The following is a 20,587-nucleotide window of genomic DNA, read 5'->3' as shown; positions in this document are numbered from 1 at the left end:
GAGTAAATGTGCATGCACAAGAAAGTTCTTCTGTGTGTCCCTTGCTCAAAACTTCTGCCCTGGAGAACAAGTTTTGATTGTTTTTTCATCCCTGTATTGCCAAAACCTGCAATGATACCTGTTTTCCTTGCAAGTCCAGGACTCCAGTTACTTGTATACCACTTCTGCACAACCCATTTCTCTTCAGCCAGGCATGACAAGAGCTTTAACTGTGCAGGGCGGATTGGCTGCAACAGCTCCCGTGGGTGCTCTCGCCCTCCTCCCTTCCCCATTGCAGGTGAGCATTGCTCCTGCAGCCATCACTAACGGATGGCATCTGCAGAAGTGACAAGTTCTGGCTGTTCACAGCCACTGGAAGAGGTTGACAGTGCCCTGGGACAGTAAGGTTCTACCTTTACCTCAGCTGTGAGAGCAAGGGCTGGGCACTGCTGTTCTCACCCCCTGGATGTGCTAAGCACCTGCTGGCATGAGGTTTTTCCTCCAGTATGTGGGCTGTTTTTTTGCTTTCTTGTCTACTGGGTTTTTGATAGCATCTACCTGGACAGACTGCTGGATGGTGAATGCTGATGATTCCCTGGAGGTAAGACTGGGGTAAGGAGAGCCTGATCACCAAAATAAATGTGTCCTAGAGAGACCAAATGGTTCCTGACATCATTTCTCCACTCCCATGCACTTTTCCCCTGTTGTGCTGGATGAAAGTGGATGAAAATTAAATGAATCACTATGACAAGAGGAGGGGATAAGTGGTATTTTGTGTAACTCTCTCTACCAGACTATTACCCAGACTCTGCTCTCGATTAGTAAATTCAGGAAAGGTCTACAGGCTGTACGTTTAAATGTGCATGAATTTCAGTACAGTTATCCTGCATCTCCAGCCTGCATGGATACTTTGGAGATGTTTCTAGTTTTGTAAGTCAGACCTGGTGGACAAGTCCAGTGTGTACACCTGTATTCTTCAAGTCTTTTTCTTAACAGCCATTGAACTATAATGTTAGCAGAAATTTATGGGATGCATGGGGACTGGCATCAGATCCAGCAGTCAAAAATACCTTCTTGAACTTGTGCAGACAGTAACATTCTCCTGTTAGAGAAGGGTATTGGCAAAAATAAGTTGCAAATAAGGAAGCAGAATGCTGCTTACACGCAAAGTGTGCCCTAGACTCCAGACCCCCAAACCATCACCATTTCTCCATCACTCAGTTTGTATTTTTCTCCCCAGAGCAGCCAGCACATTCAAGGGCTGCAGTGTAAGCATCTGCTCTTTGGCAAACAGGATATTTTATGCAGTGAAGATGAAACACCTTCCAAGAGAGTTTGGCTGAATGTATCAGGAAGAAACTTTTGATCTGCTATTCAGCACAGGACACCAGAAGAGCTCCTCTGTAGTCTGTGATTGCAATGCAACGTTAAGCTGCATCAAATCAAGTAATGAATTATCTGAGGAAAGAAGGATAAAACTTATTGTAAGAAAAATACCTTTTTTCTCTATGCCACAAGAAATCCAGACAATCTGATTGCCAGTCGCGCCCTAGAAGGTGGGTGGAGATGACTGAGGTGGTCATAGATCCAATGCAGTGAGGTTGCTGATGGTCAGCGTGTCTGCTCGGTGAGCTTCTTTGCAGAGAGAACAGTGTGCACCCACAGATGCTGGCTGTGTTATCACTCTGCATTTATCATCTTAAATTAACAAGATATTTTAGATTAATTTCAGGAAGATGTGAATTGTCTGTAATCAGCTGAAGATACCAGTATACTCAGAAAAGCCAAATGGATCCCCGACTTTGGGGAAAAACAAGAGGGAAACCCAGCTCCTGAACAGAATGAGTCCAGGAAAGAACCAGTCTGTTACCCTGAGGCTGTGTAACCTTGTCTTCTTGGCACAAAGGCACCTGCGCTAGGCTGTGCGAAGTGCTCCATTAACACCCAGTTTGGTAATTAGCAGCCACTACTCTCACATTCCTGCTCTGAGTGTGAATACTAAACAATGAAGCAAAACCGCCCCCAGCCTTAATACCTGACCACTGATCTCCTTAATGGCCCTAATGACTCACTGCCTCTCTAAACAGGGGAATGCAGGTAAACTGTCCATGGCCAGAAAGGCGTGGGGTCCACAATGACTCCTGTTTTCAGCTGGAACAAGGATAAGTCAGGCAACTTCGACTTCAAGAGAAAGGAACTCTATTCTCCAGTATTAGAGAGTCCCAGAATCGTTAGGGTTGGAAGGGACCTCTGAAAATTATCTCCCCTGCCGAGCACCTAGAGCAGGTTACAAAGGAACATTTCCAGGTGGGTTTCGAATGTCTCCAAAGAGAAGACTCTACAACCCCTGTGGGCAGCCTGTTATAGTGCTCTGCCACCCTCAACGCAAAGTTCTTCCTCATCTTGAGGTGAAACTTGTTGTGTTTTAGTTTATGGCCATTGCTCCTCATCCTGTCACTGGGTACCACTGAAAAGAGTCTGGCACCATCCTCCTGGCACCGCCTTTGAGATATTTGTATACATTAACGAGATCCCTCAAAGCCGCTTGGCTTTGACCCTGGCCCCCAGCAGCTGGGAGGGTGTGAAGCCCTCACTGTGGTTCTGGTGGAGAGGAGCAGCTCAGGACAAAGCAGCCAGGTAGCCATGGGAGCAGCAGCCTTGGATTGGTTGCAGGCGCCCCAGCCAATTCTCACAACCCTCGTCTTCCCTTCAGGTACAACCAGGTTATGTTACAGCAACGAAGTGGTTTAAGCTCATGTGTTCCATGTGATCATCAAGACAAGCCTGGATCAATTTTTACACTAGTTTGTGCTGGGAAAAACCCATAATGTCCTTCCCAACAAACGCTGTGTTGTGTACACAGTCCCTCCCTGTTGCAGGCAGATTAAAAATATTACCGCTGTTAAATGCTGCCTGTCTTTCTGTTGTGCTGGGTTTGTAATCATTGTAGGTTGGCACCTTTTTATAGTGCGATATAACACTGTGACTAACATCACTCACATGTTTGTCTTCTCCGCTTTCCCCAGAAGGGGAAGTGTGTGCTTGTTCTCTCATTTCTTTGTATTAGAATTATTTTAATATTAATTATACATTATGCATAGGATGTAATTATATATATTGCAGTCATTATGCAGTTTATGTTTTACATGCATACTTGTGTTAGGGAAAGCAGGTCGTGGCAATGTGTTTCATAATCCAAGCGGGGGATGAGGAGTTTGGCTGTGATGCTTCACTTCTCAGGGAGTCTTTGGCTGTGCCCAATGAAGCTGGAGTAAATTTGCTATAAGGAGAAAGAGGTGATAGTGAATTACTGCTACTAACATGAGACCAGCCATGGGATGGAGAAATCTGTGTCCTTATGTGACACCCCAGCCACCTTTCTCCACTCTCCCATTTACAACAGTGAGTTCCCATGTGCCTGCAGGTCTGTGTTGTCTGTGCAAGGTAAGATGCTCAAGGGTGGCTTGGGAGGAGATTAACAACCTGAAGGACAAAGGGTGCACAAAGACATGGGATGGCCAAGGAGGTGAAGAGGCAGATAACAGAAAACTGAATAGCTCAGCAGTGGCCCAGGCCAACCACAGGTCCCCTCTCTGATGTTTGTTCCCATCCCTTCTGCAGCAGGCAATGAGATACTTATCCCTGCCTGTGCATGGGCTGCAGAGAGATGGGCTGATCCCTGCTTCTGCCCTTGTTCAGCACTAGCAGGAGTAAGTGACAACTGAAACATCCCAAGGAACCCAAAACATTTATCAAGTCTGGAAAGGGGGGTGTTTCACAAGCTGGGTCATGATCACAGCTGTTGCACTGCAAGACTTCTGTTTTGCTTGAAGGCTGACAAAACCTGGAATCCTGCTAGTCCTTTTATAAATAATTTAGGCAAAGATGCTGCTTGTAAGATTTAAAAAACAACACAAATTCAAAGAAGTGAGGAAGTAACTGAGAGTGTTAGCTGAATACAGAGTAGCATGAATAAGCCTATGGTGGCTTGGAAGGAACATTAAATGATACAAATACAAGTGGAAAATATGTAATTTAATAAAAATACACTAATTTCAAGCACAGCCTGAATGGTGGAGTGTTAAGACAGAAGAGGAGCTGTGGCTGGATTAAGAGGGTCATGGTAGAAACCTACATCTAGTACAAAAATGGCAAATTGTTTTACATAACACTGCTCTCTTGAAAAATACAGAATCAAGGAAACCAGGTTTTCCAGCACTGCCTCTAATTTCTTGTTGGTATCTGTCATCAAACCTGCACTGAAATTCTCAGAAATTGTAAGTACTTTTTATCTTAATGAAACAAAATGTGTAGCTTGTTTTCATTTAAACATAATAGTTTTTTTTTTTTTTTTTTTTTTTGCCAGTATGAAGTAGCAAGTCGTTTTTACTTGCCTTTTGTTCACAGTGCAGTATCACAGAGAAGGTGTACAGTTTGGCTCAGACATTGTATTGTGGAAAAATATTGCAGTTGGCTATGGACTTCAGTACATCTTGAATGAGACTATACCAACAGGCTGAGATACGTTGTCTGCTTTCTGATTTACACAGTATAAGAAAAATGAACTTATTGCATTGTCCAAGCAAGTCTGGTCCCCTTCCCCAGCATGAAACAATTCCCTGGTAGAGTTTCTCCTTCCATTAACTGCGGTGGGTGTCACTGGCAGCAAGACGGGAGGCTGGAGTTGAAAGCTGAACCAACATTAACTCTGCTCCTTGTATGAGCAATTCCAGGAATGTTTTAGAGGTGCTTGTTGTCATATTTGCATTGGTAATGAAAATACCTCCCATAATAAAATGGGTTATGGAAAGCTGGGCATGATATCTACGCTTCAAGACAGCGGAGACAATTAGCCGTGATGCTACTGCAATGTCTGCCCAAGCCTGGATGCCTCAGCAATGAGCATGGCTCGTGCACACGTGGTCCTGTAGCCTGCAGAGCACCCAGAGGCGCAGGACCAGGATCAACACCAGCTGCCTCTCATTTTCCAGCCAGTCTTTATGGCTGAGTCATTTGGGGGGAGCCCTCCACATGCATCTGGAGAAGAGCCTACTTCCACACCTCTGCTCAGCAGCAAAGTCATCCTTCACCATGCCATGGGGTGCCTCCTATAGCAGGTGCAATGCTTGCCCTGACAGTCACACTCCCCTCTGAGCTGCTCTTTCTTGTCAGGAGGATGGTGTAGAGAGAGCATGGACAGCAAAGTCTCAGGTCATCTGGTACATGGCCCTACCCTGCTCAGCTTAGACAAGCATTTGGCAAGGAGTGATCAAACCTGCTCTTCGATCTCTCCTGTCAGCCACCCCCCAACTTCCTTTGGGATTTTTATCCTTGCCAATAGGAAGTTGTGTTTTTTTTCTTTTCCTAATGTCTAGTCTGAATTTCTTTTTCTCTAATTTAAAACCATTAGTAGCAACACAGAAAAAAATGTGCTTTTTCTCCATCTTGTTACTTTTTTTCTTCTTCAAGCTTTACAGCTCTGGTTTGCCATTTACAGAATGGGACCAGGATTTCTGTTGAAGGGCCTAGCTGACCATCCAATGTGTTGGTGGGTTTATTAACTCACAGTATTACTTCTCTTCTTAACCCACAGGTGAGTACAAAATGCCGTGGCCTATGGTGGGAATGTGTCACAAACGTTTTTGATGGGATCCAAACTTGTGATGAGTACGACTCTATCTTCGCCGAGCACCCTGGTATGTACGAGTCAAAGATGTTTCTATGAGTAGTGGGGATACCCAAGTGTATACAAAAAGAGTATCTGTTCTACTCAGTGAGACATGATTTGGTGTGCATACATATTAAAGCCATGTTTCTTTTCTTAGTGAGGTGTTACTCCCAGGGGAAGCTGGAGAAAGCTGCACTCTAGGAAAAAAATGTTCCCACAGGATCTGTCCCCATTACCCACCCACATTTCCATTTCTTGTGCACTAGAAGGATTTGCTTTTGTCCTGCAGTGAAGCTGGTCCTGACCCGAGCCATGATGATCACAGCAGATGTCCTGGCAGGATTTGGATTTCTCTTCCTTGTCCTGGGACTGGACTGTGTGAAATTCCTTCCTGATGAGCCACTCATCAAGCTGCGCATTTGCCTGGTCTCTGGAGTTATGTTGCTCATTGCAGGTATTTCCCTGCTGTGCCTGCATCTTGCAGGGCATCCTTTAGGAAAGCAGAGAAGCTTTAAAGCCTTCTCTTATTTTGGGGAGAGGAGCCGGTGATTTTCTAGAGGGTAAACATGGGAAAAGGATCTTTATATGCTCTATTTGTGCAAATGCCTCTGTTCACTGCCTGCCCCTAACAGCACATATCATTTATCCACTTATATTTGATGCGTTGACCAGGTGACCTGGCTCTGAGTTGCTGACTTCCATTTACTGCTATTTTACTGTGAAGAAGTGAGTGCTGTTGACAAGGCAAAGGGATCTAATTGCAGAAGGACTGCAAAGTCCCAGAATCCTGGTTCAGTTCCTGTCTCTGTCACAGACTGTGTGACCTTGAGCAAGTCACTAAGCCCAAAATCTGTGCAGCCAATCTCTAATAAAAGGGTAATAACACATCTGTCCTCCTTAGGTGACAAATACCCAACTAAGGTGCTTTGCTGTTACAGCCAGTGGGAGAATTTTAAATTAAAAAATAAATAGTTAACTAGGTACCAAGTAATTTCACTTAACTTCATGCCAATATTGAGCATCCACCTCTGCTTCATTGTAAACAGATTTCACATATAACTCACCCCAGCCACTGGGAGCACATGTAAAAAACTTGAGAGTTTCTTTTAAGAATCCTCCATTCACCACCCAAAGTTTGTCTGAAAAACACTGTCAAAGTTCTGCAAGCTAGGAGAGATTAAAAAATCAACTTTGCAACAGGTTGTTAAATAAGCTGAGAAGGGAGGAGATTTCTGCAGAAACCTAAGTGCTGCCAGCTGGCGCTGATGGTGTCTGTGAGTGCTGCGAGGTACAGCTTCTGCCTGACAGCTTTCCACCTGGTATCAGTAGGAGCCAGGGTGAACACATCAAAGTGACTGGGCTGAGACTGAACAGGGACCAAAACCTGCTGTCCAAGGAAGGTCTTTGCATCCTAAAGTCTGACTCATCATACAGCAGGCTATAGCTCCAGGTTTTCTGTTTGTGGTCTTGTGGTCCATCTGGGGGTTCTGTGTGGTACCTCCCTCCTGTCTTGCAGGTCTCCCAGGAATTACTGGCTCGGTGTGGTACGCCATTGATGTCTACGTGGAACGCTCCTCTCTGGTCTTCCACAATGTGTTTCTGGGCATCCAGTACAAGTTTGGCTGGTCATGTTGGCTCGGCATGGCAGGGTCACTTGGCTGTTTCTTATCTGGGGCCCTGCTCACCTGCTGCATGTATCTTTTCAGAGGTGAGGAACTGTGGCAGGGCTGAGACACAGTTCAGAGATAGAGCCACCACTCAGGGTCTGCTACAGGTGCTCAGGATGTGCTACAGGCACACAGGGTGGGGAAAGCCCTTTGGGGACATTCTTCCGGATGGTTGCTCCTCCCCAGTAGCAATGTCTTCAGCTGTAAAATGGGAAAAGTCTTATTTCAACATCTCTAGAAGGCACAACAAGGTCTTCAGGTGGGATCTGAGGTGTCAGTGTCATGTTAAAAGTGTTATTATGTCATATCTTAGAGTACTGCTTTCTCTGCATTTTGAGGCTTTGCCGCTGAAAGTTACCAAGCACCCAATAGCAGATCCTATTTCTCTCCCTGTGCCTCACAGAGACCAGCTCTGGAAGATTCCACTCTGCTTACTCCTTGAGGAAAGGCTATTCCTCAGCTGGGACAATTGTAACAAATGTGCATTTGCCATCCTCGCAGACAGCTACTGCTAAAATGTATGCAGTTGACACAAGAGTATGAGGAGGAGGTAAGCACTCCAGAACCAGCTCTACTTGCACTTGTATGGCTTGCACAGGTACCCAAGCTCCTGGCTGTCACACAGATGTGAAGTTAAATTTTAAGGATGTACTGTATGCTATATTTGCATTATGGAAGCTTCAGAAAAAAAAATTCCTTCAAGAAAGTAACCTCTGAGAAGATCTTGTTTTAGGGAATCCATTGTCTTGAGTGCCAAGGCCACTTGCATAAGCACGGACTGAAATAACCAACACAAAGTCTTTCGGCATTTGTCTCAACAATACCAATATGAGCGAGATAAATCAGCTTCTCCTGGACCAGATGCCAGTGTTCTGCATGGAGATCCCCAAATTGTAAGATGGATCTGTTCCATGTCTGCAATGTGTCAACAGACTGCAAACAGAAAATACAAGTGAAGAGAGGGACTGATTGTTCAGCCAACATCTGGACCATGCGTATCCAGCATGAGGGTCTGCTGCTCTTACAGGCAGCTGGAGAGTTCAGCAGAAGATAAAGAGCTGTGTTAAATGCCTGACCCTTTCTTTGGCCTGTGAACCTCTGCACTGAGGAAACACTGTAAATTCAGGTGCACATTACAGTCCTTCTCAGTATGTTTCAAAATGTATGTTACAGACGCTCTAGACTCACAGATCTGGAAATTGCTAGCTTCTTTATGCTTAGTAAAAATTTTGCCTGGACCAAGTAAGTGAAGATCCAAGATCTGATGTTGTGCATGACAGTATGTCTATACTAACTAGAAACTAGGATAAATGATAGTGAAACCTGCTATTTCTTTCTATCAACAGATATTTAAATGTAGTTCAGGACTGCTGTCCCCTCCCACAGTCCAAGCTCCCATAGGCTGGATGAGGCTAGAGCATCAGCCATGTCTTCACTAACATGGGTGAAAAAAACCCAGTGTGGTTTAACATGTTCCATAAGGATGGATGCAAAAGTTCTTCTACGCCTTTCACAGAAACTGAGACACGATTTTCTTAGGGTTGGTAGGAACTGTTCAAATCCAGTCTTTTCTACCGTGAGCACCACATCATACAGTCATGGGGACCAGCGGTTGGGAAAGGCTGTCAGCACAGAGATATACCTGCCTGGGGTCAGTGGAGAAACAACAGTGGAGTCTCAGGAGGGTGTGCACAGCCGTAGGTACTGAGGCACCATCACTTCCTCCACTAACTGCTTGGTGGGGAGACTGGATGGAGAAACTTCTGTTCTTTCCCCAGGCAAATTGAAGCGAAGCCTTATGTTGTGAGTGCCAGAAAGAGATGGGATGGCTGTGGATGGAGTGGGCTGTGTCTCAGACAGCACCTATGATAGCCCCTACAGTGGAAGACGAGGGGTTGAGTCCTCACACAGCTTATCCTGGAAGCAGCATCTTGTGCTGTGGCACAGAACTGACCAGCAATTTTAAAGCATAACCCAATCCTGACATGGCTCCTAATCAAATAACATTTAGGCCCTGGGACAGATAGAACAAAAGCAGGTCCATATGGCTTTGCTATGGGCTCAAGGACCTCCACAAGGCTCAGACCATTATGAGCCCATATCAGCAAGAGCCCTCATGGCAGCACTGCTGCCCAGGCAAGGGAGGCTTCATGCCTGCAGAGTTCATGCTGCTTTGGTTGGCAGACATCTATGTTAGCCAAACTGAAAGCAACTTTTTGCCAGCAGATGAGCCATGTTGAACAGATGTAAACACAGTAGGAGAAGTGATGAATGCTTTTTTACAAAGTCCTGAGAGATGAAGAGTACAGGAGTTATGAACGATGTAATGAATCCATCGATTATACCAAGAACTCTCAAAGAGATCTGTAGGTGATAGAAATTTCTTCCTGCTATTGAAGGAAACTGCATCCAAAGCTTTTTTTCTCTTTTAACTTTTTCAGTGACATTAGAACCATGTATTTGCTGTCAGGCTTTTGGGTCAGAAAAGCTGGTCCTGGTACGGCTGTGCAAAGACAGGGAAGCTCTGTGGATGTTTTTGAGTCTGGTTCCTGGGCTGTGGCCCTGTTTCCCTGCTCCTTCAGGGATACGCTAGGAAGGAGAGGGAGGGTGAACCCACTGCAGAGGCAGAGCTGTATCTAGCATCTGCTCCAATGCCCACTTTCAGTGCTCCTCCCCAGAGAGGCAAATATTTTCTTAACCTCCTCAAGGCAGGAGAGAAGCAGCAATGCCAGGGACTGCCCCAGCCCAACTCACCCAGTGCAGAAATGCTCTTCAGGAGGAGGTACTAAGCAAAGACATCATCACTTGGACCAAAATCCTGGATCAAATCCTTCCCAGACTGTGCAGCCAGGACATTAATCCTCCCCACTAACACTCAGGAACAGTCTCTTGGTTTCTGTTTTCTATAGCTTTTTCAGAGGCATGAAGATTATCTCTTGCTGGAAAGATTTATTTCTTGTTTTGCAAGTGAAAAGTAGTCTAGGATCACCTGCTAATCATAGAGTTATAGAGTCATAGAATGGCTTGCGTTGTAAGGGACCTTGAAGATCATCTAGTTATGCGAATGTAATGAAGATCTCAGATCACTGATTTCTCCTGTTCTTTTCCTCCCTTATGCTGTAGTTGAGGAGACTTTTGAGGGTCTTTGTCCTAAAGGTCTTCAGTTTGTTTTAAGGTGCTGGGGACTCTTTCGGGACTTGCAACACTTGGATCACACCAAGCATTTGCTCAATGGGCACTTTGGAATCGGGGTGAATAGAAAGGACTGGTCTCATTAATCCCTCCAGCTTTGTGCTCCTCCTGGGGCTACACAGATAGGGCACATACATACCCCAAATACTACCTTAACTCAGGGTCCATCATCCTCAAATACACTTTGCATATGAAGAATGTACATACAAACATTCTTTGCATACAAAGAATATTGAATAAACATTTGTGATCCTTTCTTTTCTACAGAATCTGTGTAGAATAAGGGTTAATTCTTTAACCATACTCCTGCTGTAGCCACACTCTATGATAGCTTTTGAGGATCTATCTCCTGCACTCCTGGACTAGGAGAAGGTCATAGCAACCCTTAGGTTTTCCGGGTTAATGTTTTGTAACAGCCAGTCCAATGATGCATTGCTTCATTATTCACATCCTGCTGACAGTCTATCTGATGTTTTGATCAGTTGTTAATATTTAATTGTTAATCCACTGATTTAGTTCTGACTCTGATTTCATGACTGCAGTATTTACTCCTCATTAGCTCATTACCATGCCATAATGCAGATCTATTTTAGTTTGGTTGTTTATTCATTAGCAAGAAATCTCTCAGAAAGCATGCAAGACTTACTTTTCCTTTCAAAATCACAAACTAAAGACACTGCATGTGAACTCAGATATTAAGGTATTTCCTTAGTACCTACCTAAGAAGAAGAAGTTCAGAAGCAGTTCACTTGGAATTAGAGTAGACTGACTTTGCCTTCTGGTAGCCATTGATGGCTTACCAAAGCTCTTTGCTCAGTTGCAATTTCCAGCTGAGGCCCAGCATTTAATCGTTCAGTGCCAGCACCTTTTAGGCTTATCCAGATGTTCACTATCTTCCAAGGAGTATTTTTGTACATTTGGGCACCTCGTTGCTTCATTTCCCAGGGTATAGGCAGGGTCAGCTACTTAGCTGAGAGCTGGGATTCTCAAGTTTCCTCCCTGCTGTATCTGCCCCGTGGTGACTCTTTGAACCTGGGGCTCCTCATTGCCCTCCCCACTGACAGCATGCAGATTGGTGCAGTCTGCCAGAGATCTGCCTGGTTGCACATTATGGAAAAGAGCAAAGTCTTGTAGGTAAGCTCTTTATTAAGCTGATTTCATTTCGTACAGATAGGTATTGATTTCTCATTTTGATACATGCAAGTGAGAGAGATAACAAAACAATATCTGAAATAGCTGTCCTTTTCTGCATGCAGTATTTTGTCCTCTCACTACCTTAATCAGCCTTGCTCCTAGGGGCTCTTAATAACTCTGTAATTAGAACTCACTCTTCCTCTGACCTTGTGAACTAGGCTATCTCCTACTGCAGCTGCATGAATATTTCCCAAAACACAGACTTGTCACCTTTTCACACACATTGAAATATGATTTAGTTCTGAATTCTGTAGATCTGAACAATTATTTTCAGTAGATATGAATGCTACTCAAGAATTCTGTTTTCCTTACATATTATAGCATTAGTAAGATGTAATAAATGCAGCTGCCTTTGAACGTCGTGTTTCTCTGACCCATATCCAGGTTTCCTCCAGAAAGGTGCTTTGCCAGGTGACCTGCTCTGACTCCTGTGGGGGAAATCACTGCTCTCCTGCAAGGACACAAAAAAGGCAGTAGCACAAACAGGACCAGCCACTGGGACAGTGTGGTGGGATTTTGGAGGCTGCCCAGAACTTTGCTGGTAGCTACAGACCTCAGGCCCCACTGCACACCTGCAGCAATGGCCCTTTGACAGCTGTAGGCTTTATGCCCAGTTTAAACACATCTACTTATAGTCATTTTATCACCTTTCAAAGTGAGAAAAGTAAAATTCCAGCAATAAAGTGAGTTTTTCTCTCTCATCTGGGGCTGGACCTCCCCCTGCCTTGTCCAATCCCCAGTTTGCTCTTCTGCATCCGTTAAATATTGTGGGCAAGCAAATAATGACTACATTACTCTGTCCGAGCACTGCTACTGGGAGTAGAGAACAATTTTCTCCCAGCAGCTCTTGGGTCCTTGCTGTAAGATGCCTTTAAGCGAGAAAAGCAAAAGCCAGAATTGTGCCATCCTATGACCCAAAAAAGGGGAGGATCTGTCATTAACCCTTCCCAGTACAAAAGGGTTCAGGCCATAATCCAGAGTCTTCAGATGGCAATAAAAACCAGATTAATGAGCATTTCTAGTATTTTCCCACCTTTCATGTGCAACCCTCCTGGCAGCTCTGACCGATCCCTTTTTATGATTCAGCTGCCTATGGTTTTGCTCTGTTTTGCCTGAGAGCCAGTTTATGACTTTATTGTTCAGTTCTTGATGTGCGGAGGTGAAAGTCCAACTGTGCACCTCACCACGTTCCCTTTGTCTTTTGTTTTCAGATGGTTACTGAGCAATTAGCTCCTCTGCCCTGCTCCTGTTTCCCCCTCTCAAGGCTTACTGACAAGTTCCCATCCCCAGATACATCAGCCTTCTAGTGTTTTCTGGGGTTTCCCAAAGCAGTTTGCCACTTCTTCTCAAAGTCAGAAGGAAGTGTAAGTCAGAGGATGAGTGGCAGCCAGAAGGTCACAGCAGAACAAGTGTTTTTCCAAACTGTGCCTTATTCCTAAGATGATGAATTATAAAGAAATGGTTCATCTTTGCTTATAACTCAGAAAACATCAGCCAAACTCCATTAACTGCCTTCATTAAAGGCTGAGTGCTTAGAAAAACATACCAGACAAAATCTCTGCTTTTGTAAGAACGGGAACTGAAGTTTGGGTATCCTGGTCCATTCTGCTGGAGCACCTGGGAGCAGGTGGCAGGCCTTTGTGGGCAGCAGTAGACTGGCGAGGCTATCTCAAACACATTTGTAGAATGAAGTAAGAAATCCATCCTTTTGTCTATTTCAGTGATGAGGAAGCCAAGGGCAGTGCTCACTGAGCTCCCTCTCAGGGTACTCTCCTTCCCTAACCCAAGGCAGCAGCAAGGTCAGGTTATCCCCCCTAAGCAACTCTACACAAACTTTGGGGTTTTTTTTAGGTGGCTTCAGGTCTTCAGCAGGGTTTGGAAGCACCCATGGCTCCCGTCATGTTGCACAAATATCACAGTATACAGCTTCTCCCATGCTGGTGATTCTGGCTGGAGCCTAATTTTGTGACACCCACCAGCTTGCTTTACTATAAGCCACTTGGTACAGTTTTGACGGAATGATTTTATTCCTTTTGTGAATAATTAAAGCACCCAAACCATGAAGCTGAATGAGCTTGAATGAACACTTGTAGCAGGGAAACAAGAACCTGTTCCCACGAACGTTTGTGCAAGAGCAGAAGCCTCCCGGATGCGCTGCTGAAAGCCTCGCTTGCCCTCTGCTGGGCAAGGATTTATTGCCTCGGTAATGAGCGCCGCTTCCGGAAGCTTGTAAAAGGGGGATGAAGAGCGATGGAGGCATTGAAATCAGAGCAGTCGTTGCTTGTTAGCCTTTCCAGCCATTTGATTAGAAGGTGACATTCAATGAAATTACAGCCAGCAATTTATTTAGAACCAAGCAATTAACAAGCAGCAGACGGTAATGTTTTATGCAGCATATAATGCAGACAACCTGTGGAGTTAACTTTCACCGAGGGGGTCACTGAAGCAAATGCAGTGTATAGGAGAGAAGGAAACGATGGCTGATTTAATGCCCAGTAGGCAGGCTATGCAAGCTGAAGTGACAAACATAATCAAATCTCATGTTTCAGGGCATAGATTGAAGGGGTTGAGTAGCGGAAGCACTTATGTATATAAAAGGTCTGATCCTGAGAGGTGCTGATTACCTGCAATTCCTAGTAAATTCAGCCAGCGAAAGGACACTCAAGAGTTGTTTGGCTTCTCTGCTGGCTGAGTCTGTACTTGCTAATTTTCCTTATTAATATATCCTGTAATATTTTAGCCTGCTGGCACAAACATTCAGTTTGCCACAGTAACATTTATTTCCTTTCACACAACAGTCAAACAGTAAAGCTGTCTCTAAAATAAGATTTTATGGAGATAATTTGCGGTGTGCTGGCAGAGAATTTCTCTCTCAAAATATGCCGTAATTCCTTATCTAGTGAAGATACTTATATAGCCTCATTATGAAAATATGTGAGTACTTCATAACCTTTAGTGGATTTACCTTCCCAGTTTCCTTCCTGAGCAGGGGAACTGGTACTAACCACTCTATAGGTGGGGAGCTGCTCCACAAGGCAGGCTGTGGGCTTCCATTAATGTTCTGTGCTACCTAACATGGACCCAGCTGCAAGCTTTGACTGTGAGCCCATGGTTCCACAGGCGTGCGGTCCACAGTACTGGGTGTGACATTTACCTTCTGTACCAAGAGGGATCTGGTTGCAGCCTCCAGCCCTTGTCATTGAGAGGTCAGATCAGAGGTGGAGAGGTCAGGCAGGCCAAATCCAGTCTTCAGTGACCTGTCCATGACAAAGGAAATCTTTGCTTTCATCTGGAATCCAGTTCAGGGGGAAATTCAGCATCTTTCCCCAGTAATTTGAGAACTAGGCAGGCTAATACCTCCTAGGAATGGCTTATGCAGTGCTGATCTTTCTTGAGTATAAGGCAGTCTGGATGGCTTCTTGAAATTTCTTTCCATCCAGCCTGCAGTGGTCATCTCAAAGAAAATTACATTCTTTATCACCATAAATTTCTGTAGTTAAGCACCAAATACCTAACTCCATAATTCATGTCTGTGGGGAACTGCCATGTGGGTCCTGGGCAATTTAAACCCTGCAGGTCTGCAGTGCTAGGGCAAGAGCAGCTGGAGACAGTCACTATAAAATTAAGAACAGTTCAAATGAGCAAACTCACTTTTTTTCTGTGCTCTGTAACTACGTCTTGCTTCTGATGCTCCCTCCATAATCCCCATCTCTTGTTTTCCCTTCCCTGGCTATAAATTTGCTGCTTTTCACACTAGGCAAATCTGATATGTTGTGCTAAATATTTTAAATGTGGCAAACGATCCTTCATCACAGAGTGGCATGATTGCATTACAATGTATTAGAACAACATGACTTTGCCAGAGGGTGTTTGTTGGCACCATGCCAAATGAAAGAGGCAGCCCAAGTTTGAGAAGGAACTATCAAGTCATTTATCAACATTCGGTCCTAAACTGCACAGGTTTGCACCAGCTCAAACAACCTTACAGAGATAAATCTGGAGGCTGAGACAGAAACCCTGAGTGCAGACTAACCTTTGAGGGAGCTTCTTGAAACCCAGAGCCCTATGAAAATGTCAGGTTGAGCTCTTGTGACAAATTCAACGCATGCTTTTGGCATTTAGTCTGTTGCATTTAGCCTTCCCTTTTAGGTTTAGATTAAGTATGTGCTGCCTTTCAGTCTCTTGGCCAGCCTGTGGAAAGGGCTGATTTGATCTCACACTACTATAGCATAACAGAAGATCTCTGATGAAAAAAGTGGAATCACAGAAAGCAAACATGTGGCGTCTAGAGCTTGTTTTCCTTCATAATATCCTCATAGGACGGAGGCAACTCAGTTTCCCCAAGGCTGAACCGTGGGGCAGGAGAAGAGGACATCACCGTCATGCAGGGGCTCAGAGATCCAGAGAACGGGTACTGAGGTGCTTCACTCTCTGGGGAAAGAGCAAAGCAATAACCATACAGTAGACAGGCATGAAGAGTAAGTGTGGGTTGAGAGGGGTGAGCCTGGGAGGAGCTGCTTGGAAACAAGAAAGGCACGGATGTAATTTTTTAAGCATGGCATCACAAAGCTGCTCGCCACAAGCTCCAGATACAAGAAGTGAGAACAGAGGAATTTGGGTGGGTTTGGGTGGGTCCTCCCTGTGGAGATGCTATTCATGACCACCCAGAAAGCATGCAATACCTTCTCTGGGAAACAGTCTAATGACTGGATTAGCTTTGTTCTTCTTGGAGGGACTGTTTGGCCCAGCCTGTTGATGTACTGGTGATACTCCAGGTCAGTGCTGGGTGCTACATAGTCACTATACCCAGTCTTCAAAAGTCTGGATGCTCTGGAGCAATGGTGAGGGTGCCTACCACAATGAGCAGTGCTCACCAACACAGCTTTCTGACAGACCCCGGAGTGCTGCTGGTGGCTCAAGTAGGATGGTGCAGTTTTGCCTGAAGGAGAAATGGAGGTCATGTGTCTGCCTGGGCTGTCTGCCCCCAGGCAGTGCCTGTGGCTGTTTGTGGTTTGGCTGCCAAACAGAGGAGAAGGTCCCACAGGCTTCGGGAGTTAGCATGGCCAAGCCCTGACTAGCACCTTTGGAACACACAGGGACAGCACTGAGTTCAGCTAACGTACAGCTCGGGCAAAGTGGATGTAGCTGGCTTAAGCCCTCCAGTGCATGATCCAAACATCCCCACAAAATGCCCGAGCTGGGTATCCCACTGCTCACCGGAAACACAGCACCCAGCTGCAGCCCAGCTCGCACTCAAGCCTGGCTGCCTCTCACTGCGCTATGGATTGGCCACGGGGAGCCCCAGTGGGGCCAGTGGGGGACTTTGCAGCAGGTAGTGACAGGACTAACCACAAAAGGCATCTGAACTGCTGAGTGCGAAGACAGCCAGGGTGCGCTGGTGGGGGAGGCAGCTCCGCCGTTTCAGCCAGCACTGCAGGCAGCAGCAGATCCCGCAGGACAGGAGCAAGGCCAGGAAAAACAACATCAGGAACCTGAGGCAGAGGCAGGAGAGGAGAAACAGTACTATCACCATCTGCAGGCAGCACCGACAGATGGCCGCATGTCTTCAAATTAACATATTCATTAACTTCTTTTGCAAATAGCTGTTAAATGCTGCACTTTCCCCACCAGCGTACTGGACACGATCAAAGTCCCTGGAAACCAGTGTCTCAGTGCTGAGTGCTCAGCACATAGTGCTGGCCGGAAATTTAAACATTTCTCCCTAAAATCATTCATTGGTTTTGTGCAACTCAGTTGTCAGCATACAGTGAGGAGGATATGGATAAATGATTTCCATTAGTCAGTAAAGACAGAACACAGGGACAGCCCAGGAGCAATGCTCTCTAGCTATCAGTCTCTCTTAATGCCTTTCTCTTTCTATATCCATCAAAGAATATTATTTGCCAGTTTTCCCTTCCAGAACAGATCTGAAACTTACCACACATACCAGCTGCTAAAGTTTTCATCACTTTGCCCGATGCACCTAGCAAGGGAAAAAATAAAAGGAACTTTCAGTCCAGTGTGAAGGGATTGTAATGGCTCCAATGCATGTCTACCGACACAAAGAAAAGCATCATTGGTAAGCAGAAGGTTGAGAAGTTTTCCTCCATCAAGGGAACCCTATGAAAAGTTTCTTCATGTAGATGGAAACAGATGCACATGCAGTAAGTCTAAGCCTGAAACTGGTTTGTCTTTCAACATTACTGCCCACCACCGGCCTTTTTAATGAAACCCAAAGGGTTGCCAGCCTTCTTTTCCTCTTTTGGAAGACAAGGTAAATGGCCCTTTCCTGGAAGCCCTGATTTCTCTGCCATGCCAGTGTGCCAGGCGGGAGCACAGCATCCCTGAAAGAGCTCAGTTTGGGAGCAGCTGAGAGTGAGAAAACAGAGAGCCGCACTCACCTATCGCCAAGCTCACAGTCCAACGCAGAGTCTGCTAGCTGAAAACACACATGTAAATCAGAAAGGGCTGATATGTATCTGGTTCTTTATAATTAAACAGTATAATTACTGATCTTAGAGTGGGAAGTTGGAGAGGAAAAGCCATAAAAGTGCCTCTGCTTGTCTCTGGTCTGACAGCCTCCATCAAAAGCAGCGGATAACCTCATAGAGAGCTTGATAAATTCAATAGTTTGCAGATGAAAGCTAGGACAAGGGGAAAGCATTTCTTTTGATGTGAAAGAGGGCAAGACAAGAACAGGGAGACTCAAGCAGGTGTCAGAGACCTGTTTACAGAAGTGGGCTTTGTTATTCAGAAATGTCTGTTCAAAAGGTCCTGTCACCAAATTCTTGGCTTGTGGCTCATTTTCCAGTAGCTAATTGTACATGTAGCTGTAGACCGGAGCTGTTTTGACCAGACTTGTGCTCTACCCAGCGTTTTCCTTTCTTCAGATAGTAATGGTGCATCATTCCCAGAGTCAGGTTTCAGGTATTGCAAATATGTGAACCTGAAGCTTGTTTTTCAGGTACATTTTCTACTCTCCACTCAAGCAAGCTTATTTTTGCAAGCCTTCTTGATCTTTGCCTCAGTTTCAGGTTATCTGGGGAAAAAGTAACTGGAGTGGTTCATCAGTATGATTCAAGCAAATCCAATGCAATTTTTGGCTGACTCACATTATTTGTGTTATAACACCTGCCCAACTCTGCTACAAAAAACTTCTAATCAGATATGGAATTGTAATAACACTGTCAAGCAGAATGAGCAAGATGGAAAATTTTAGTTTTATTTCTTGGAGAAAACTTTAGAATATAATTTGTAAATCGTTACTTTACTTTGGATTTGCTTCTGCGTATATCCAAAGCACGCAGAGATTTCTGACTTTCTTTAAGCCAAATTGGAATGCTATGTTCTGTATTAGAAATTTGTATCAAATATGCATATTGAGAGATATCATATTACACCTCTAATCAACAGGACTTCTTTGTAAGGATTTTGTTGTCCAAAGCTTGTGTCACTGCACAAGTCTCTATAATGTATCTGATCCTCTGCAGACACTGCCTCTCTGTCCCTAGTTTCACCAGAGGTCTTTAGGTATAGTAAATCTTTCATATAAAACATTACCTATGAAATTTTATGAGCAATTGAAGCCCAAATGAGGAATAGAGAAAAGGACAGAAGCTTCAGCTCTTCCAGACATGTCCTTTTAAAACTGAGCTAATTTGCCATGTCACACATATACCCTGGTGCAGAACACTTTAATTTTATTTTTGCACTTCACCTGATTATTGGAATAACAGGTCAAAACCAGACAGCTGATTGCTGTGATTACATGTACCCAGAGTATTCTTCATGGCTGAATGACAGACTCTGGACTTTTCTTTATCATCCTTCAAACTACCTCAGCAGAGCTACCTTAGCGTAGTTAAACTGCAGCGAAGTGCGTTTGCTCTGAGGTAGTAATCTATCAATGCAGCCAGCTACCACCCATGCTGCTGAAGCCCTTGCTCTTCTATTTCAATAACCATAGACAGAATAAAGGATTAAGGCGGTTGCATTTTCTCTGCATTAACTGAAACTGTTGTGAGCTTTAAATCCTCCCCAGATCTGTTAGGTCCTCAAGGAATTCTTTCCCAAAAAATAAAGATCTAATAACTAAACTATATAAAATTTGAAGTCTTTCCCCCACCCCAAAATCCCTAAAATCAGCCTGGTCCCAGTGAAGGGTTTGGTTACCTGCAAGAAGCTTAAACACAGAACTCCAGTTCTTGGGATCCATGAAGTGAGACACAAAGCTCCAGGTCTTTGCATCAGTAGCGGGAGAAACTTGGGAAGAGCTTTGTTTGCAGCAGTGTTTTACCCTCTGTAATTTGGAGCTTTTAAAACTTCTTTGCATGTTGTGCCTTCAGCCAAAAACCACACTACCCAATGGGCTCCCGTGCTTCAGAAATTACCGCTATCCAGGGAATGGATTTGGGTTTGCATGGACACACTCAAACAGCTGCTAGAAGTTAAAGGAACACTAGTTTAAGGTCAGCACCTTGTAGTTATTTTGGTATTTTCATAGCTGTTCACAGATTCCTGTTGCTGAAGCTTAGTTCTATATTAACCCACGGCTCTATTTAACAGGCCCTGCTACAAATAATCACTGGAGACTATATTGCGAGGCCATGCTTTCATTGCATGCTGCCTTCAGCTGCAATTCTGGCATTACAGAAAAAGCAGAGCTACCTCCAACCATCTCCTTTGCACTGTGACTACCACCTCAAACATACACACAAGGATGAAGGAAACCCTTCGCAGCCTAAGACAGCCACCACCCAGTACCTCTGCTGCTGCTACACAGCTGCCAGAGGCTGGTTTGCTAGGAAAATGAACCCCAAAAACCACACATCCCCAGTGTTCTCATAAGGGATACAAAATTTCATTGCACAGTATAAGAACCACTTTG

At 44.7% G+C, this 20,587-nt stretch overlaps 2 protein-coding genes across 8 annotated transcripts; one reads left to right on the top strand and one right to left on the bottom strand.

The window, feature by feature from the left end:
- The first annotated feature begins 282 nt into the window (after nucleotides 1-282).
- Nucleotides 283-12,057, top strand: CLDN16 (claudin 16). Its single transcript, XM_065674262.1, has 5 exons — nucleotides 283-580; nucleotides 5,573-5,675; nucleotides 5,937-6,101; nucleotides 7,164-7,355; nucleotides 7,718-12,057. Exons 1-5 carry the CDS (start codon nucleotides 467-469, stop codon nucleotides 7,855-7,857), a joined length of 714 nt encoding a protein of 237 aa, XP_065530334.1. The 5' UTR covers nucleotides 283-466; the 3' UTR covers nucleotides 7,858-12,057.
- On the bottom strand, nucleotides 3,137-20,114 carry TMEM207 (transmembrane protein 207). 7 transcript variants are annotated; one of them, XM_065674264.1, is made up of 7 exons: nucleotides 19,873-20,114; nucleotides 18,102-18,139; nucleotides 17,639-17,683; nucleotides 17,050-17,192; nucleotides 14,855-16,131; nucleotides 13,247-13,364; nucleotides 11,635-13,135 (listed from the first exon to the last, which is right to left on the bottom strand). In XM_065674264.1, exons 1-5 carry the CDS (start codon nucleotides 19,945-19,947, stop codon nucleotides 15,986-15,988), a joined length of 447 nt encoding a protein of 148 aa, XP_065530336.1. In that variant the 5' UTR covers nucleotides 19,948-20,114; the 3' UTR covers nucleotides 11,635-13,135; nucleotides 13,247-13,364; nucleotides 14,855-15,985. The 7 variants fall into 7 exon arrangements, with proteins under 7 accessions (XP_065530338.1, XP_065530340.1, XP_065530336.1 ...); XM_065674269.1 differs by having other exon boundaries at nucleotides 11,635-13,364; nucleotides 14,855-14,957; nucleotides 15,734-16,131; XM_065674266.1 differs by lacking the exons at nucleotides 11,635-13,135; nucleotides 13,247-13,364 and adding an exon at nucleotides 3,137-3,259.
- Nucleotides 20,115-20,587: the final 473 nt, after the last annotated feature.

The sequence above is a fragment of the Lathamus discolor genome, chromosome 3, assembly GCF_037157495.1.
Source record: "Lathamus discolor isolate bLatDis1 chromosome 3, bLatDis1.hap1, whole genome shotgun sequence".
NCBI classification, from domain to species: Eukaryota; Metazoa; Chordata; class Aves; order Psittaciformes; family Psittacidae; genus Lathamus; species Lathamus discolor.
This window is presented reverse-complemented; position numbering and strand designations above follow the sequence as displayed.